Below are 21,980 nucleotides of genomic sequence, written 5' to 3'. Positions count from 1 at the left end.
ATTTGTATTCGTATAATATATTTTTATAATTTTCCCTTTCCAACATGTACAGTTAAATTCACTTGGTAAAGAGGACAGCAACCAAAACTAGGACGTGCATCCCAGTATACTGCATGATGTAATAAAACACATCATATTTAATAAACTGCTGATCCCAGATCAGCCTGCATGCATTTATCATAAGAAAGTGAACAGAGAAAGCTGATCTGAGATCAGATGGTAATAAACGTCAGGGAGAACACTTTATCCCCAGTTTTTTTTCTGCTTATGTCAGTGCTGCAACAAGAATATTGCTAAAAAGGCCTTAATGGTTATACAACCCAACTCCCAGTAGATTCCTCATGCAGCCCTAAAGTGCATACAAGGGTTTTGTTCTAATGGCTAGTGTAAAGTACCTAAGAGACAGAAAGATAGCACACAACACATTAGAGACTTTAAGGCTAAAGCTTAGGCCACAGTGAAATAGCTGTATTACCCAGAACGTTGCCTGCTGGAACCTCATCAAGCTCCTCCAGCTCTCGACCCATCAGCAAGTACAACCGCTCCAGAGTGCAGCAGGCCATGTGGGGTATGGCGGGCATAGAGTCAGAGACTGAACACTCATCTGACAGCTGAGAGAGAGAGAGACAGAGAATGAAAGTTGAAAGTGAATGAGACACTGGTGGAGAGTACTGAAGTGTTTGTTGTTTATTTATTTGTTTATTTATTCCTTAAATATTCCTGTCCAACAAAATTGCTTTTTACACTTTTATTTTCAGTACAAATTTTACTACAATTTCCTAATACACATCATTGAAGCAGCTGAATGTGCTTGGAGGAGAGCACTAACTCAGGGCATTCACACTGCAGTAAATCAAAACACTTCTAAAACAGATGATGCCACATGAAGGACTTGTCACGAAAATGCAAGGACATTCATCTGCTCAAAATATAGCTCATACAGAAATGCAAGCTAGTTCTTTGAAACTGGCTAGGAATATCTGCAGTTTTTAATTTACTCAGGCTGTCGAATCTCTTGATATGGTTTTCCAGCCTCAAGAAGGATTTAACTCACAGCCAGGAAAATGTCACCATTTCTCCACCTGTGAGAAAACTAAAACATGCTGTACCATTTTTGGTCCCAAAAAGGGAACAACAGTATCAGCTGCAGTTTCAGTTTAGCCTCAAGTAAACTTTTCTGTTTAGAAATCCACCACATGCTGTATTCTCCAGGTTGCCTCAAATCTGGGCTGCCCTTGACCGTTCCCGTGATACCATCAGAATGCAAAATATAAATTCAGGTTGAATCAGGGAGTCATTTTATGAGGTGATGGTTCAGTGCAGGATGATGATCAGAAATCAGCTCAAAACACAATCCTCTAGTGACTGTCCATAAAGAAATCTGCTGAAGTTTCAACATAGCATTAATAAATATTAATGAGTGAAATCCAGTGTGCAAATGTGACCATGAAAAATACATTAGCTTTTAACTGAACTAACTGAACTGAATTAACTTCCTGTCAAACCCAATGACTGAAAGACAAACCATGGGCAAAAAAAAATGTTTAAACCTTCCAATACACATGTGGTAGAATGTTCTATTAGGTTTGAAGGTAAAAGTCCCACAGGATTACAAATTTGTAAATGCCACTATGATAAAAGTGCCATGCTATCAGGTTGAAAGGCACATCAGTGGTGACCAACCACACTTTTATCCCTAGTGAGAGTCCAATATCCAAATATTCTGTCTGTGGGGCCACAAGAAAAAATGCTAAAAAGGTCTTAATGGTTAGCACTAGCCAACCCCCTAGGGACTCTATAAAGACAACATGGGTTTGGTCTAATGGCTATGTAAACCACAGAGACTGAAAGATTGCACGCAGGACATTAAAGACATTGTGGCTGGACATTGCGTCTACACTGAGCTGGACATGATGATAGAGTCCATGCATTAATGCACCTTCTAAAATGTTATTGTTGCTAATTATGCATGAAAGAGACAATCAGCATTATAACTATGAGATTGGACTAAGTGTTCACCATTAGCATCTGTTCATATTTCACGTTAGCATGAATAATTGAAGGTGGAGTTCTCACCGTCTGCAGTGCGACAGCAGGATCGTACTTGGGTCCGAGCACAAACACAGTCTGACCCCTGCGCACTATGCCACTATAGACACGTGCAAAAGCTACAAAACACTCTTTCTCCTCTGAAGTGGATTTCACCGTCAGGGCCTCCGTCTGCATGCACAGCTCGTCAGTATCTGCAAAGATGTAAACCATCACAAGGACAGCATGAGGAAAAGAGATTGAAGTAATTATGCATCTTCTGCATGATTCCTCCAACATCAAGTAGTCAAATGCATTGATTGTTGTTCACCATATTGAACGAGGGGGCTAAAAACATATCTTACCCATTATGGTTAAGCCTTTAAGCATTTCATAGGCATCAAACCACCAAAAAAAAAAAACACCATTCATGATTGCTTAGTCAAGTGGTTAAAGTCCATAATCGTCTTGTGTGTCCCAAGAATAGTAATCAAGTAAAACAGCAATGTTGTACTCGCTGTCAGCCAGCGCTGCCACTGACAACAAACATAACCTTAGGTTCTACAGACCATGTCTGCTAATTCACAAGTGCTTTGGTGATCACTGTTGATGACATGAATCTCCATTAAGCACCACGTGTAATCAGTCAACATGAAGGTCAGCAATAGGCTATAGTCTGGGACAGAAAGAAATCATCTCTGACCTTTACATTATACCATTCTGTATATTCTGTCTATTTTTACTTATGACCACTTGTGGTGCTGTTCTTCTTGGGCTAGAATAAATGTAAGCAAATAAAGAAAAAACAAACAAACAAACAAACAATCGCTTGTCTACAAACACAATAGTAATTTGCCAATTGTTTGACACTGCCAGAGAGTTCAGACTGCATATGATATGAAAGTTGAAAAATGAGACCGATCGCTTAATGCATGATTCCCAAAATTTTTGCCTATGTTTGGCATTTAAAATGAGTCAGATCCGCTAATTGAGGAGTGCTTAGGAAATGGGCTACAGGTTAGAAGGTTGTAGGGTGAAGTCCAAGCACCAGCACATTGCCACAGTGAGGTCTTTGAACAAGCTACTTAACCATCAACTGCTTAGCTGTATCCTTTTTTCACTTCTTGGATAGATATCAGTCAAATGAACACATGTAAACATAACAGAAAGGTACTTAAGTCAGTAGGCTGTATACCTCCATGTAAATTAACATCAAGCTATAAAGTTGTCATTTGTGCTTCATGACCAAACGGAACACAACACTGACACACTGACTGTCCAGGATGACTGCAAGGTTCATAAGGACAAAGTTGTATGTGACTTGTTCAGTGAGCATAAAAAAATCACTTTGACCAGCCTGCAGAATCACCAGACCTCTATCTCATAAAAGACCTGTGGGAATATTTCAGACAGCATGGGTTATTTTCGTTCCAGGCCTCCTGGTGAGCATCATGAAGGAAACAAGCTGAGAAGGCCAGCTCAGACTTCTTTATCATCAGCCACAGATTGTAGCTCCTCCTGGGGGAATCCCTAGACATTCCCTAGGTAACTGTGAGATATAATCTCTCCAGCGGATCAACAAAGTGAGCCCTGCAAATTGAGTAGTTGATTTGTGCTGTGTGCACACAGTCAGTGGGCTAAAATCAACAAGTTACATCACAAGACAGTAGTCGAATTCTACTGGATGGCGATTGGGATCGTTTTGGCCTTCTTGTTGGTTACCCTGACCTAAAAGCCGCAATTATTGTTAGGTTAAAATGAGCCCAACAAAAAGACCATATCTAAAAAAAATTTTATATTGTGGGGGTGTAGAACATACAGCAAGACTTGCTTTAATTTAACAGTATTGACATCCAAACTGGATGAAGGAATTACAGCCAAATTTTATATGCTATCTTTCTGGAATCCACAGACATCACCAGACACATGCTGCAGTAAATCCATGGCGGATCACCATAAGGTAAAAACCTTGTGGTTCTCTGCCATGTCTTTACTACATCAAGTGAAAAGCAGGCTGAATTTAGGTCACGTGATTGGCTTGGTCATGCCAGAACTTCTTTGCTTCTTTTTCTTTGTTGCTTTAAAAAGTCTTAGGTTGCTTTCGAAGTATGATTCATTGTCTATCTGCACTGTGAAACACTGTCCAGTGAGTTTTAAAGTGTTTGGATGAACCAGAGAAGAAATGTCATCTTCACTGTTCATAATACCCCTACCTCTTAGAGGGAGTTCTTGATCTGACCAACTACTACAGTTGTTTTCTAGATCTTTTTGTGTTTTGAGTTCACTGGTTCATTAGTTCTATAAGATTGTACCATATAGTCACAATTATTGCCTTTGCCATGTTTCTGATGGGTTTGTTTTGATTTTTCAGCCTTCTGTCACTCAGAGTGATGGAATGCCATACTGAGAACTAACGGCAACAGATGCACAGTCAAATGATGTACAGAAAAGCAAGAGGAAATGAAAAACTAAAAGAAAAATAAGACTAATATGATGAGACACTTAACTGTCACTGCAAAATTTCTAGTGAAATCTGAATAGCAATGTGCACAATTTCAGGATGAACTCAACTGATTATAGCCAAATGTTTCCAACAGAAAAATATTGAGATTTAGCAACAGAACATGATTTACTTTAAATTGTGGCTATTAGAAAAGAATTACATCATAGGGTTTTTCAGTTTTAAGAAATGTACATTTTAACTTTACATTTTCTTAAAAAACTGATGTATAATTAGGAATATATGAAACAAATACACCAGAAAATACATGTCTGTAGTCCAAACCCTTTCTCTGCTATTAAACATGAATATCATACTACTTTGAACAGTAGCTGAATAGTGTGATTCATTGAACAACTCTCAAGTGAGTTCACAAACACACACAACACAGAATGTCCTGCTTGCCTTGTTTGTTGGTGCTGGTGGCCTCTGGGTTTTCAGAGCCCTGACTGGCTGCTTGTCTCTCCGCATGTCTCTGTCTGGCCAGCTCTCGACGCTGAGAAATCTCCTCCTGAGTCAGGGGCCTGGAGGGAAAAAGGGCATTACCCACAATGCACAAGGTTTATGCACAGAAACTCTTAGCATGAGTCATAAGTCAGCATGAAGGAGACAATAAGACTCAAGGAAGATATAATCAGTTTTAATCCGGGTCTGGCTTTCTGATAACACATTAACCAAGTTATAACTTTATCATAAGCCTTTATATCTCATTCTGAGAGTGCTATAGTACCTCGAGATATAATAACGAAAGACTCGGATAAAGTGGGGGAAAAAACTACAGAACCAAATCCAAATAAATTTTTCTTATTTTGAGGTTATAAGTGACACAAATACGAGAAGCCGTATGTCATTAGGCGGAAACTGTGCGTCGATAATCAAATTGAACGGTATGGAAGCGAATCTCTGGCATAACGGTGTAAAATAATACAGTAATGAGAGTGAATAGCTAAAACAGCTGCATCTGCAGTTTCGGAGCAAACTGTTTTCACAGTCTCTCGGTGTGGGAAGACAGAGTGGTGGTGAATTAATTGGAGACTTTTTGCTACAGGCTTCATCTTTTTACATTTAAAGGAAACCGATTAGACAAAGCAACCTTGATGGACTCCTGCTCTTATAGAGGAAAGGCTAGTAGATATAGAGCGACCTAAACATTCTTAATTCTGACTCATTTTGTACAACGGCAAATGCTTTTGCATTTGTAGAACTTGGTGAAATGGTCGTTATCACATGCTTGGTAGGTTAATCACACCATGAAAGGCACAGATCTCTCTGACTAACACACACACACACACACACACACACACACACACACACACACACACACACACACACACAAACACAAACACACACAAACACACACACACACACACACACACCTTCCTTTCAACACCTTTATTATAAACCAATGCACTTCTCTCTTCCCTCAGTGGAGAACACAGTCTTGCCTCTAATAAGCAGTGCTTACTTCCCGACTGTGTATATTTAAGATCTCATTTTCATGTGAAGGATTATTCAGCCTGGAGAACTTACAGACCAACTTTGGTTCTATAGAGTAAACAAATCGCAAAGGGGGCTCTTCTGCCTCATGCTACATTAGAAATAGGCAAGTACCCTGTCTAAACACAGCTACAGTTGCCTCAAATTTACAACTTTCAAATGGAGAGAGTCCAGTGACCACTGAGCGGATGAAAGCCAGGCTCTTTGTATTGTTTTTTTTTTTTTTTTTACAAAATGGTGAAATGAACTGCCCAATTTTCACAAGACTTACATGTTATACATGTAAAAAGAAACATGTGGGCAGTCGGATTTGGGGGAAAAATATATTTTGTATAGTTAACATATAAAACATTACGTATAGTTACATCATTAAAATGTTCATTGCTTATAATATAACTTAATTTACACAAGATTCTTAATTACTATATTGAATGATGTAGAGTGAGCAAGAATCAATTCATGGATTATTATCAAACCAATTCCATTGTCAAAACTCAGGAGGACATTGGTACTGATTGGAACTAGAACTATAGTATTAACTTTAGGGAAATAAAAACATGCATTGTAGAATAGAGCAGTGGTTATGTGTCTTCTGCAAAACACCAGTATCTTTAGTTTGATTCTCAGCTCTGTGTTTGAACTGAACATCAAGACAACTAGTTTTTTTGTACAGCCAACATCATTTGTGTGTATTTTCAAAGAATTGCATTGCAATGTTTGGTCAGTAACGATGTTCATAAAAAGTCAGCAATGGCATCATTGCAGGCCCAAATATAACCAACAAAACATGCAACACGGAGGTTGCTTCAATCAGTTTTGGTTTGTTTTCGGTTTAATTGCTACCACCGTTTCTACCAGCTTTCTCCTATTACTTTTTGAAAGCTCCTAGTCAGCTAGCTAAACACCAAGGTCAATAAAATTGGTGTCAACAGATGACTGGATTTCTAATACAGGAAGAGAAAAAGAAAGAAAAATCTTTATTCACAATCAGACATATTATACATAGAGGCAGATATACAGGACAGCTAGAAAGTATATAGGGTGATAAACAAAAAAACAGAATTATATGAATAGACAGACTCCCAGATGGATTCAGGCAGACTCATGTGAACATCATGTTTAATGTGCTCATTATAGCACTCATATCTACTGCTGTGCTATTTTTAGATAAATAATCTCTTTATATGGAACCATACACCTCAGTCACATCATCATACTCAGAACTGCTGTTGTAGGAAAAGAGGGAAAAAACTCTCACACCAGCATGTCTGTCACCCAGCATGATGTGTGTTTATAATTTCAGCTTGATTTATCACTGGCTCTGACTCGCTCTCTTTCCTACGCCGCACACCTCGAATCATGTCACACTTCTGTCTGTCGTCATGTTCATTCCTTTGTTTCCTTCTTTTGCATTTGGGTTTTTGTTTAATAATCACATGGTTAAACTTGTTTCTCTGAGTGCTAATCTGTCATTCATTCACCTTTTTTAAATTTGTTTCTATTTTTTAATTGGTTTTAAAAAAAAAAACAAAGACCGAAAGCTCTTTTTCCGAAACTCTTTAAAAGGGAAAGTAGCTAAAGCACGATCAGAAAGTTGCCTGAAGAAGCTAGATGATGTCAGATATATTAAATCACAAAATTATAATAACATTGAATAGAATAGACCTAAATCTAACTAGAAATTGACATATTATAATTTATTTCTTATAGAAAGTCAGTTTGGTCATGGTGAGACAGATCAAACTATTGCACATTTAAAAAAAAAACTATACTTTCTATTAAGTATGCAAATAGTGACAGATGTGAAAAGTGAATGGTCTTAATGGAAGCAATCAGATATTGGCTATTGGGAAACAGTGATGATCATGAATTGGTCATTGGGAATCATTGATGATCATGGATTGGTCATTGGGAAACAGTGATGACCATGGATTGGCTATTGGGAATCAGTGATGACCATGGATTGGCTATTGGGAATCAGTGATGATCATGGATTGGCTATTGGGAAACAGTGATGATCATGGATTGGCTATTGGGAAACAGTGATGATCATGGATTGGCTATTGGGAAACAGTGATGATCATGGATTGGCTATTGAGAAACAGTGATGATCATGGATTGGCTATTGAGAAACAGTGATGATCATGGATTGGCTATTGGGAAACAGTGATGATCAGTGACCAAGCATAACATAGTCAGGCTTTGCACACTGCTGGAGAGTCACTTGCACTTGTTTTCTCTTAAGCTTCAGAAACTTGTGGGGATCAGGAAGTAAGCAGAATGCCAAATGGGGTTTACTCCTGTCAGCCACAAACAGGCTCTGATTCTACACTATGCACAGATTCACTGAAACTGGACAGTTGAAGCCTGTAAAAACACTGCTTGGATAAATAAAGTGCTCAGTGAATGTATAAACACATCAGGCATGGTAGACTAATGAAATGATAATGAAAACCATTTCCCAGTTTACTGGAACACAGAAATTATACATCTCAGCAACTTTAAAAATTAATGGAAATATAGTTTCAGTACACTTGTGATGTCACTCTACTGTTTCACATTAAAATTAAACGTTATGCTTATGCTATTGCATGAGACAGTACAAAGAGCCATTGCTCATATTAATGTGATCCAAACAGACATCCGTCATGTCGTGACAACAGACGATGTCTGTGTGTGTGTGTGTGTGTGTGTGTGTGTGTGTGTGTGTGTGCATGTGTGTGTGCGTGTGTGTGTGCGTGTGTGATAATAGAAGCCAAGCCAATTTTCTGCCTGCTGACTGCCTTGTGTCATTAATGAAAACCAGCAGCTTCATCAGCCAATCAGATGATAGAACACAGATGTACCCAATACCCCCTTGTGTCCAATCACACACCCAGTGACCCACATTGATTATTGCTATGGCAACCTACGAGTTGATGAACTGTACTGTCTGGCAGGTTCCTACAGAGTGCAGTCTAGAGAACATCGTGGGAGTGAGACAAACACACCTTCTCCTGTACTCAATGTTCCATTCACTCACACACACAGAAATGCTTACAGATGGACATAGACAGACAGATAGACAGACAGACAGATAGATTAAAAGAAAGATAGCTACATACATAGACAGATACATAGACACAGATATATACTTAAAATACAGATAGACAGGTTTGCAGCAAAACAAACAGACAAATATAAAAGAATATAATAAGCAAATGCATACAGTATAGAGACAGGCAGGCAGACAGACAGACAGACAAACTGAGGCATACTTAGACAAAGTCAGATAGACAGACAGAAACAGACAAAGAAAGTCACAGACATATGTCTACATAAAGCAACAGTTGCACAGACAGAGAAAAACAGACAGAGACATGCAAATAGACAAACATACAGGTACAAGCACACAGATAAAAATACAGACTGGCAAACAGACAAATCTCATTGATCTCCTGAATAAAATTGTTCAGCAATTGTAATTATTTGAATGAATTCCAATCAATCGCTTCATCAACCACTGTAAAGCAATTGCACTGTGCTTTTTCCTCATCCATCTCACACTATGGGGTCCAGCCACCAACAACATGCTGACTAATATACCAGCTTTAAATATTGGGTATAAATAAATTATACAAAAAAAACAACACAAATCCCATTTTGTTTAGACAAACACCAAGTTGCTTGTTTAGGAAAGGAAGTCTACCCAACACCTAACAAACTGTCAGGATGGTGTATATAGGTTAGCTTAGGAAGCACTATTTTAATACACAGAGGTTGGTGAGCTTCGCTGTAAATGTAGGTCAGGAATGATGTGAAGCTGCTCTTGCTACAGGCTTGTGTGTTCTCAGACTTTTAACCAGCAAGCCATGTTCATCGTCTAGCCAAGGTTTCAGTCCAGACTCTTGGCATCAGTCAAGCTTCAAGCAGCTTATCAGAGCCTGTTACTGTTGAGATCCAGCTCACCATTCTGGATCAGTGTTCAGTGTAATGAGACTATGCGGTATCAGACATTCCTGCATGCTGTGGTTATGAGAATGTGACAGGCCAAATATCTCACTATTTGCTCGGCAATGTTGAAGCCTGCCCATGAGGACACATCATTTATGACTTCTGAGCTGCATGAGGCGCTTGTCTAATAATAGTCACTGCATAACAGTGGAAAGAGCACGGATATGACGCACAGTCTCTCAAAAACTTGCTGTGTGGAGATAAAAAAAAAAAAAATCACAAATGTAACAAATAAAAAAATGTTCCACTGCATGTTGGCTGGTGACACAGACTAGATTCTCAGATGATAGTGATGGCCTAAACAAATTATTGATGAGTCCTCACAAAGTTCATGCCAAGAGCGATTTATACATCCACAGATGTTGATATAGCCGCCCAGAGGCTGTTGACAGGTCTCAGCTTGACATATGAAAGGGGCAGTGTAGGAAGCTCAACATGGAGGCTGTACAAAGAGATGACCCGCCTTTATGTTACATCAGTGCCTTTATATGGTGAAGGTGTAAAACAAAAATAGAAGGATTATCACATTCCTAAACAGAAGAATTAGGTCAGAGATTTAGGTCAACACATCACATCTCTTGATTGACACGTTATGCTTTAGTTTTCGCTGCACACTGTAGTCCATAACCAATGTATTGAATACAGCCACTGGCCATGTAGTGGACTTTATGACTGTAACAGAGTGAACAGTTAGTCACAGTGCATGATCAAATGGCTCTCACACTCACCAGTGATTTTTTTTTCTTTCTTCAAATTACCAATTACAATTCATTTCTGTCTATTACCATCTAGCCAATAAAGTTCCACACTCCATGGTTCTCATATGCCTTCTGTACTGTCTGTACTGCTCCATACATTTTGCAACCATTTCCCTATGGAGTCTAAATCACACCACAGCAACTTCCTTTCTTCTAAGCAGGGAAGGCAGACCTCTTCCTCTGCTGCCACTCCTACCATGTTAAAATGATGACTAACAAATGTACACAAGAACGTGAGAGCCGATCGGAATCAAAATCATTTCTTTCTGCACTGTGCATTGCCATGACAGTCACTTTCTTTTTCATCTCCATGATCGTTGTTCTTTTTATTTTCACCACCAGCCCCATTGGTTGATTAACTCTGTAATACCATAAAATCATGACATCTTTAGACAAGACTATCAAACTGTAAGCAGTCAAGTGCTCTGGGGTCAGAAAGGTATTTAGGATTTGACTACCTCCCTGGGGTGACAAGTAGCATTACCATAGAAACAAAGTAAATGTGAAGTCATCACCACAGCACATGTATAGAAACATCCTGGATTAGTTACTGTATTTATTTATGGCAGTTTGTATTTTACTTAGTTTTCCTCAGGGGTTAAGTTGTGAAGCTACGAGCAAAAAGGTTATTCCATTTTGGCTTTATGGGTCTTGAAATAATGTGAATGAATGCACCAGGAGTACTTTCACGTTTAGCACATTGAAATTAACATAATATTCCATGGTTCTTATATGTCTTCCATGTCCGTCTCTGTACATTTTACAACCGTTACCCTCTAGACTCTAATGCCTCTTTTCCACCGGAAAGAACCGGGTGCTGGTTCAGAGCTAGCGCTAGTTCTGGTTCAAAGTTGGTTCCACTGGCGAACCTTCTAAGGACCGGTTTGCCTTTCCACCGGCTAGAGAGCCATCACAGCGCCGAGTGTGACGTCAATGTATACGTGTCACGTGTCCCAGCAACGTTAGTGCAGCAGCGGCAAACACAAACACAACAACAATGGAGGATGTTGCTTTACTGTTAATGCTCATGGCTTTGCGAACCTACATTGGCATCCAAATGCGAAAAGAGGAATTAGAAGACTCAAGATTTTTGTTTTCCTTGTGTTATACATACAAAATGATGTTCAAATAGACTCTTTTTTTAGTACTATATTCTTTTCTTTCTATTCACAATGTATGTAACAATGTAATTAAACATTTACTTGTTAACACTAACTTTCAGGCAATGTTATCGTGAAATCGCTATAATGAGCTCCAGATATTCACACAAGGTTTTTTTCCCTCCGACATTCACCATTATTTTTACTGCTTTTTGCAAATACTGTAGTAAAGTAAAAGGCTGCTCTAGGATTATTATAAACATTCTTTTGTCTGTCAGAGTCACAGCAATCTAAAGGTGATTTCACATCTAGTTCATCTGAGGTTTGCTTCAAATGGACCCGCAGGCGGCCGCAATTTCACCAGGGATTGTTGACAATGAAAACAAGCGCAGTTTTGATGAGGGTAGTGAGGAGAAATGGTGACGTTTTTGGCACAGTCTTGAAGGTACTCTATTAATCACCAACACTACCTCATGTTTTCAGTCATTCCTTTGGCTCTCTGTTTACACCACACAGAAAGGTTTCGATGTGAGAAGGACTTCATTTAGGAGAGGACATGTGACCTCGCAACATCCAGATGACTGACTGCCCTGGTGTATACAGTAATTAGCCTAGCATATTTCCAATAAAACAGTCTAATAATGAGTAGAACTTTGTGTCTTCTCCCATTCACACACGAACTAAACCACAACTATGGCTTCATACCTTGACTACATCCTGATCAGGCCCAGAGACCATACCAAGCACAATGATGTGAAAAATGTACCAGATTTCAAATCCAAATAAATTGTGTGTGTAAAAAGGTGCAAGAGAAAAGCAAGTAGTGGAGGACAAACGTGGTATGTCTTTCGTCAAAATACTGAAAATCTAAACCAAACTATAATAAGCCTGGCAGAAATTGTATAAGGGATTGACATCCTTCCATGAACCACAATAGTCCTGATAGAAGGAAGCAGAACATTAAAGGTAACAGATGTATATATATTACAGCAGGTGTTACACAATTTCACATCACCCCATCATTTACAAAGGTCCTGCAAGAAGAATTGCACAGCCCTGGTCTCTAAAGGCTGACATCAATTGAAAAGAGACTGATGAAGAGACATTTGACACAATAAAAGTGTCTTTGGAGGATATAAGGTGCTGAAAACGAGAGCTAAAATCTAGACTTTAACCTGACGACTTTTCAGTCTCAGCTGTCAAATGGACTATTTTTAACACACAATGAGGCAATGTGAGAAAAATCACGCATGCAAGACTCGAGACGTGTAGATACACTAGCAATGATACAGGGCTGATTAATAAAGGAATTAAAAGAAACAAGAGTTACACCTCAGTGACCATATGCTGAATTAAAGAAAGAAAAAATAAATAAATAAATAATTGCCAGTTTAATTCATACACCACTGTTCTCATGCCAGAGGTCATTTTACAATAACAGCAGAAACTGATGACATGTCTACTTAATGTTCTAATTACAAAACCAGACATTTTGAAATGACCCAAGCAATGTAGCACACAAAACTCCCTCAAACAACACTTAAAAAGTTACTATTATTTTTATTATACGGTGTACTCCGTAGTTGATGAGCTGCGATTATTAGCCATGATGTGACTTTCTTTATATCCGAATGAATGCTTACTAAAATCAACTCGGTTAATATTATAAAATCAGCTGTTACCTGTAACAACTCTAGGGCACATTTGCTTCCAGTGTTGATTTTAATATCTAACTGAACATTAGCAAGGTTCTTAGCTAGTAAGCTATTGGATAAGCTACATTGTTCAACAGTGCTGTGGAGTGTTTGATTCTCGTCTCGTTTCATTTTCTATCTGTATGTTTGTTCTAATATTTTATTACTTCTAGTAATAACTTTATTTAAAAATGTGTAGAATTGATGATATTGTGAAATATTCTAGAAGTAGATGTTGACTTAGCATTTATGGTAGGAGTCATCAGGGTTAGTTATAGCTTTACCTCTTTTTTTTTCACATTGGGTTTTTACATTTGAATTTGACACTGGGACATTTTGGGCTTTCATAAGCACATGGCAAGCAATTTTTTGTCTGACTGCTCTTTGTGACGCATCTTCTTAGTTAGGATGAAGTCTATTACGGCCTATACTATCAAAGACATTTAGCATTTTTGCCACAGCCCTGAAAAACACAAAAAAACAAGGTCTAATGGTTTTCAGAATGTAGTAACCGAACGCAGTTTGAGCTACTTTCCCAGTAGAGCACCTGGCTAGCATTCATGCGCCTTCTTGACTGTGTGTGTGTGGCTAATCACTTTTCCCTTGTTAGGCATGCTGGGATGGATTTCATTAGCTCCATCTACTTAGGAAAAACTACACAGGAGCTCCGTGCAGACATACACATGTTCCACAGGCCCGACTATTAAAACAATAGTTAGATTCATCATGGCTGCCGAGCCTCCTCCTGGTTTCCTGTGGCCATCTGCTTCTAATGATTAACAGCATTGGGTTGCACACTCTTAAGGCCAAAATAGGCGAGGGACAATATTACATTAGCATTTTGCTAAAACTGCTTTGATAATTGTTTATTACGTCCTCGGTTTATTGTATCTTTTATAACCTTTAGAACAGAGGTCAGGTTAGCTTTGTATACTTGTATACTCTGAGCATACTTCTCATCTCTTCTGCTTCTTATTAACAGCTCCACAACAGTGTTTCAGCTAACATTAAGTTACAGTTCAGAACTTTATCTGTAAAAAAAAATGGTACTTGTGATAACCATTTTCTTTGTTCATGATAATGTGTTTTGATGTGTTGGGTGTGTGGAGAACAGATATTTCATTGAGTTTAAAAGTATTGTACTATTAATTAAGCAATAGTCCTTAGATGGCATTTCATAGTGTTTTAGTGTGTTTACAAACCAAAGCATACATTTCAGTCTGATGTATTATGGGGCCATCAAACTGTCAATTCGGGAGCTCTGAATTAAATATTGCTTCTCACTTGAGCCAATATCAAGCATGAATAATGGGTTTTAAGGCCAAGGACAGAGTCACTGGTGACTGAGATGTGTGTCTGTTTTCGACAAACTCCATCCCACTCTTACAAATCCCTATGCGCAAATAGTTCTTAAGTCCAGAGATATGGAGGATGTCTGAATACCCCTTTGCACAATTTCAGAATTAATTGATCACGACTCTTGCAAAATTCCTCTCTGGACATGGCCTCTACTGTATCTCACAATTAAAAATATATAAAGCTAAAGTTCCTAAGTTTGATTTTCAAACAGCTCTCTATTGGACTACTCCTGCACTATGAAGGGTTAAAATCAATATTTTCTTAGCACATTATATATAGTATATATAAATCTAAATATAGTATATATAACTACACACACGTGTATATATACACACACACACACACACACACACACACACACACGTGTATGTTTATGTATTGAATTGCATATATATATATATATATATATATATATATATATATATATATATATATATATATATATATATATATATATATATATATATATATATATATATATATAGCCTTATGAATCTTAAATGGCTCCTAATGGACATATGGTGCACTTATATATGGGTGGGGAGATAAATTGCAAGGAGTTCCAAAATGGACATACAGTGCACTGTGTAGGATGCTCTAACCAGTATTTTAATTACTACAGATACTCCATGCTCATATGAGAAAACTTGAATTGCAAATCCAGAAAACTGAATCAGATAAACAGTGAACTATGTCAAAAAGAACTTAAGCTCTTATAAAGGATCAGCAGAATCCCAAACCACTCAAGTGACCAAACAGTGCACTGTGTAAGGTTGAACAAACCACCATTTCATAAAAATGAGGAGTTTATTATCCATATAACTGTATATACTATATTAATTTATGAAATGCCTTTGTATGCAGAGAGAGCAAATTCTACTTGAGCACTAGGCTACTGGATCAAAGTGTTATGAGTTCGAGCCCCAGCTCTGACCAGCTCCTGAGCACTGTTAGGCTCATGAGAAAAACCCTTATTCTTTTCTGCTCCAGGGGAACTGTATCGTGACCCTGACTTCCTAAATTGCTGGTATATGTAAAGAATTTTGCAATACTGTAATGAAAGGTTATTCTTTTTTCCTACCAATATAGTGCAGGAAACATTATCGTCTAAACCCCACAGCTCCAAAATTGACCTGACAGTGTAGTATATAGGGCATAAAGACGGTGTATTAGACCTTATCCTTTTACATGCTCTTCTATTGAAAGAGCTGAATCTCCTATATTGTAAAATAAAAAAGATAGTGCACTATGTAGGGTGTACAAGTCCTTGTCATATTATATGAAGTAAACTTCTATCAGACAAAGTAATTTCCCTATTTATAAAAAACATAAGAGGCAGATAGATAGGGTAGAGAAACCCTTATTCCATACCCCATGCAGTGCACCTACAAATGAAAGAGAGAGACATCTGTGATTCAGCTGGTGTATCTGCTGTCTGCTCAAAGAAAGCTGTGTGCCTCTATGCTAAGTGCTAAGCCTGGCTGATTTCTTTTACCAAACAAAGTGCCATCAGAGGAATATGCCTAGGTGCCTGTATGTTTATGTATGCCTCTTTGAAAAGCAAAGAATATGAAATGCTGTCTGAGTGGATTACTGACTACACACTCCCGTTTAACACACACACACACACGAATAGGAAATTCACTCATTAGAGGAAGGCAGGAGGCTCTAGTGTATGAACGCATGAGGGGAAAGTTCTCCTGCAAACAAGATATTTCTTCTCAATAGGATTCACCTGGATAAATAAAGGAAAGGAAACAAGGAGCTGCGGGAATTCACCAGTTCGCAAGGTCAAATGGGGGAACAAGGAGTCTAGTGTCCCGTTAGTGACCTTACTGACAGCGCCCCCTAGTGTGCCCTGGACTGGAGTGTTTCAAGGATTTCATAACATCAATGTGTGTCCAGCGTTCCCTTATTTTATATAACGTTTTATAATTGCATAAATGTATTAAAGACGTAGTGCATTGACAATGCGCAGTGTGCAGCAACAGAACCACATGTTGTGGAGACCTAGTATAAACCAAATCGACATAATTTCTAATCCAGTGTGTCAGGACGATACGCTAATGAAGTAAATATTAAAAAGTGAATGCATTCATTGACAATAGACAGGTTACCTTGCCATCTAAAATTTCACTCACTTCATTTAGCTTGGAAAAAGACAGACAGTTCTTTTGTTGGTTGTGTTTTTGCATCTGTAGTTTCTTTTGGTCAATTTCCAAAAAAAATAAAATAACAATAATAATAATAATTAACAATAAACAATAATATTAAAAAATATATATATAATGAATAAAAACATGCTTCCGTTTTTTGCTGACTCCTTATTTTGATCTCGAAATTAGATGTTACATGCATATTAATAATTAATACTACCAATAAGAAGTGAATCCCGGACTCATCGGAAACTAAAAAACAAAAGAGCAAAAGAAAAGATCAGAACGAGTTAGATTCAAACAATATTTGGTTTTGGAAACTTCTCCTTAGATCACTAGTAACAGCCAGCTGGTGGCGGAGCTCCAACTGATAGGACTGGAGAAAGATTTCAGGCATTATATACAAATGGGGTATGACTTTCACCTCGGTGTGTTTGTTTTAATCTAACCTCACTTCCTTAGTCTGATTAAACAGATGTGTGTTGGAATTTGTTCAAGAGTCGTGCTTGGCTATTAGAAATGAAAAAGATGCAAATGGTGTCAGTAGTAGTATTGTTGAGAATTTGATTGCAGCTGCATTGCTTTCTATCGGCCACACTATCGGGAACTCGTGGAAATGCATGACAGCATTCAGTTTAAGTAGCAGAATGGGTGTTACACGTGGGGTCTTTCATTCATTTGTTCGCTCATTTAATTACTGTATCCTGCTCAGGGTCACATCGAATCCTGAGTCTATCCCAGAAACGCTGGGCATAGCATGGGAATACACACTGGATGGGATGCCAGACAATAAAAAAAGGCAGCCTGTAACATACACACACATTCAATCGCACCTAGGAGTAATTTCGAGTCATCAATCCCCTATTGTTGGCTACTTCCCTCTTGTATAAGCAGCCCGATGTTCTACAGCAAGCGCTTCCATGCTGTTAAGTGTTTGTTTACCGTAACACAGGTTTTTTATTTTAATTCGTACCATGGTTCCACCCATGTCCTGTCACTGGTTGTCTCCCTTGTCTTCCCTGATTATGCTCACCTGTTTTCAATGTGCCCTTCGAATAGTTTGTGTATTTAAGCTCTTGTGTTTGAGAGAATTAGCACACAGTGTGCCTTACCTGAACTTACAAAGCCTTTTTCCCGTTTACTGCAGTCCTGGTTTTTCACCTGACCTCAGCCTGTCATGACACGGATATTATGCCTTCACACTTTCAAGTTTTGATTATTGATCTAACTTCATATTCTTAGTCTAGTTGAATTCCTCATTTTTTTATGTACCAGCTCCCACCCGAACAGATTCTTAAGTCAGAGTAAACTAGGATAATAATGTTAGACTGCAAAAGAATTCTTTCCAAACAACACGTATAATGATTATGAAGGTATTTTGCTATTGAAATAATCTTCCCTGGCAGTTTGGCAGATCTGTGAGTGTAGTTAACACCCACATCTGGCTGGAAAAGAAAACATAATCTGCTGGGACTGAGCCTCACAAATGCTCTGATACGCTGTACAAAGAAAAACGGGCTGTCACCAAAAAATAAAGTAGCTTCTCTGGAAAAACAAATACTCCAGTACAATTTGAAGGAAATCTGGGGTTGAAAATACAAACAAACCTGTTAACAAAAAAACCTCTGAATTCCTTTAAATTTTTTCTTTAGTGTCTTTATTTATTTGGATTTAAAGCTGCTGGAAGTAAGGATTGGAAATTTCTGTATGTTGCTGGACATATTTCTTTACCATGCAGATTACCAGTCTGCATCCCAAACATTATTCTACTAACAGGATGCCTAAATAGCAACACCTCAGTGTACACTTGCTATATTCTTTGACACCCACGCTGTGTATACACCTCAGTAAGAGACATGCATCTGTTCACACACACACACACACACACACACACACACAGAGGAAATACTGCAATATTGATTGTTTGCTAGATCGCTGTTTGGCCAGACTTCATTAAGTCAAGTTTGTTGAATCCACAGGCTCTCACACACACACACACACACACACACACACACACACACACACACACACACACACACACACACACACACACACACACATACACACACACATTTATTATTTAAGCCCCTGGCGCATCAGCATACACCTGCCTATGATCAGGGGCCACTTTGAAATTATATCCTTTAGGAAAAGAGCCAACATCCTTTCTTTTCTTCTTCCACTCATCCGTCCCCCCCTTCTCTCTCTCTCACACACACAAACACACCCTTCAATAGAGACCCACTTTTTTCTCATCAAATATCTACACACACACTCACTCACTCACAAACACTCACACACTCACACACACTCACTCACTCACTCACACACTCACACACTCACACACACACAGACAGTAGAAGCGAGTAAATTTGCACCTCTGTTTGTTCTGAGGCAGGGCCTTTGAATCCACAGCGAACATCTTCGACACAAAAACGATGACTGGCGCCGATTCTTCACTTGCGCACTCCAAGAATGCTGCAGGGAAAGAAAAAATATCAAGACAATGTTTCCAACATAGACATGTGCTTTTTTTAGGCCAATGTGACCTGTAGCATATTTTATTCTGAATGAACTCAGTTGTACTTTGTAGGTTTAGTAGTAGTAGCAGTAACAGTAATCGTAGTGGTGGTGTTTATAGTAATAGCTGTAGGAGTGGTGGTAAAAGTGGTAGCTGTAGGAGTGATGGTAAAAGTGGTAGCTGTAGTGGTGGTAAAAGTGGTAGCTGTAGGAGTGGTGGTAAAAGTGGTAGCTGTAGTGGTTGTAAAAGTGGTAGTAGCTGTAGTGGTGGTAAAAGTGGTAGCTGTAGGAGTGGTGGTAAAAGTGGTAGCTGTAGGAGTGGTGGTAAAAGTGGTAGCTGTAGTGGTTGTAAAAGTGGTAGCTGTAGTGGTGGTAAAAGTGGTAGCTGTAGTGGTTGTAAAAGTGGTAATAGCTGTAGTGGTGGTAAAAGTGGTAATAGCTGTAGTGGTGGTAAAAGTGGTAATAGCTGTAGTGGTGGTAAAAGTGGTAATAGCTGTAGTGGTGGTAAAAGTGGTAATAGCTGTAGTGGTGGTAAAAGTGGTAGATGTAGTGGTTGTAAAAGTGGTAATAGCTGTAGTGGTGGTAAAAGTGGTAGCTGTAGTGGTTGTAAAAGTGGTAGTAGCTGTAGTGGTGGTAAAAGTGGTAATAGCTGTAGTGGTGGTAAAAGTGGTAGTAGCTGTAGTGGTGGTAAAAGTGGTAGTAGCTGTAGTGGTGGTAAAAGTGGTAGTAGCTGTAGTGGTGGTAAAAGTGGTAGTAGCTGTAGTGGTGGTAAAAGTGGTAGTAGCTGTAGTGGTGGTAAAAGTGGTAGTAGCTGTAGTGGTGGTAAAAGTGGTAGTAGCTGTAGTGGTGGTAAAAGTGGTAGTAGCTGTAGTGGTGGTAAAAGTGGTAGTAGCTGTAGTGGTGGTAAAAGTGGTAGTAGCTGTAGTGGTGGTAAAAGTGGTAATAGCTGTAGTGGTGGTAAAAGTGGTAGATGTAGTGGTTGTAAAAGTGGTAATAGCTGTAGTGGTGGTAAAAGTGGTAGCTGTAGTGGTTGTAAAAGTGGTAGTAGCTGTAGTGGTGGTAAAAGTGGTAGCTGTAGTGGTGGTAAAAGTGGTAGTAGCTGTAGTGGTGGTAAAAGTGGTAGTAGCTGTAGTGGTGGTAAAAGTGGTAGTAGTTGTGTTAATTGTAGCTGCGTTAGTGGTAATAGGATCAGTCGAATTAGTAGTGGTATTAGTAGTGGTGATAATAGCAGTAGTAGGGACTTGTGGTACTAACAGTATTAGTGTTGATGATGGTACTGATGGTAGTAATAATAATAATAATAATAATAATAATAATAATAATAACAGAATATTAGTAGTAGTTCTGAAATTTCTAATCTAAATCAAATTAGTTACACTTAAGACTTTGAGGCAAAGCATACTCTCCATGACACCAACCCCCCACCCCGCACACACAGCCCCGCCACCAGAAAATGAAATGTTTTTTTTGTTGTTTTTTTTTTTTTTAACTTAAAACCGCAGTCTTTTAGGAACAAATGAGCAAAATTAAACAGCCATTGAAACAGCTGCACCGAGTCCCAGCTGCATGGATCTTTCTGCCTCTGTAGCACAGTACACGCAGCACTGTTTATTTACTTGTATTGGTATTTAGAAACATTACCTGAGTGAGAAAGAGCTGCTGGGTGACAAGAGAAATCTGATAAACACCCTAGTAGCACATGTCAGTATCATTTAACTTCCCATTCACCAAAGGCCTTTTACTGAGAGACGGCAGTGGTGATGCGCTGATGCCTTCCAAAATAACACGCTTGACAGGAACATAAAAGTCTTCATAAAAGAAGAACATGACAGGAGGTCACTGCCACAGAGCTGATAAAAGCCCAGGGCCTAGAGTCTAATCACTGAGGGAATATCTTTATACAGCACAGCACACAAGCAGCACAGACACACATGGAATGCTGTTCAACTTTCATACAAATGATCGGTCTAGAGTTAATTAAAAAAAATTAAAAAGTGGGCGTCAAAGTAAAAGTAAAAGCAGCCTCCAGACTCCTCACATCAGACGATATTACCGTCAGGGAAAATCAGTTCCAGCAAAGTTGCTCTTTACATCAGACTCAACTTTGCATCATGAGTGATTAGTGATGTGTGAAGAGTCACCGGCAAAGATACAGCACAGAAAAATAAGACCATGAGCAATGAAGCCTGTTCAAATAAATAACTCTGATAATACTAACTCTGTGAACAAAAGGTGTTGTGATTGTACCGATAGTGATAGATGGCAGTAGCAGTAATAGTAGCAGGTATACTGGTGGTGGTCTTCACAATGAGGATGAACTGGAGTATAGTGAGGAAGTGAGGATGAGTTAGTTTAGCAAACACACAGGCAGGAGG

General features: G+C 38.7%; 1 protein-coding gene across 2 annotated transcripts in view; it reads right to left on the bottom strand.

Moving 5' to 3' along the window:
* efl1 (elongation factor like GTPase 1) overlaps positions 1–21,980 on the bottom strand; it is a 108,681-nt gene that overhangs the window by 70,554 nt on the left and 16,147 nt on the right. For both annotated transcript variants that reach the window (XM_027161951.2, XM_027161958.2), the window contains exons 12-15: positions 19,464–19,563; positions 4,934–5,052; positions 2,077–2,243; positions 476–611 (exon numbers count right to left, since the gene is read on the bottom strand). In XM_027161951.2, coding sequence (XP_027017752.1) covers positions 476–611; positions 2,077–2,243; positions 4,934–5,052; positions 19,464–19,563 — 522 coding nt within the window. The remainder of the gene's footprint in view (positions 1–475; positions 612–2,076; positions 2,244–4,933; positions 5,053–19,463; positions 19,564–21,980) is intronic.

This window comes from Tachysurus fulvidraco, chromosome 2 (assembly GCF_022655615.1).
Source record: "Tachysurus fulvidraco isolate hzauxx_2018 chromosome 2, HZAU_PFXX_2.0, whole genome shotgun sequence".
Lineage (NCBI taxonomy): Eukaryota > Metazoa > Chordata > Actinopteri > Siluriformes > Bagridae > Tachysurus > Tachysurus fulvidraco.
This window is presented reverse-complemented; position numbering and strand designations above follow the sequence as displayed.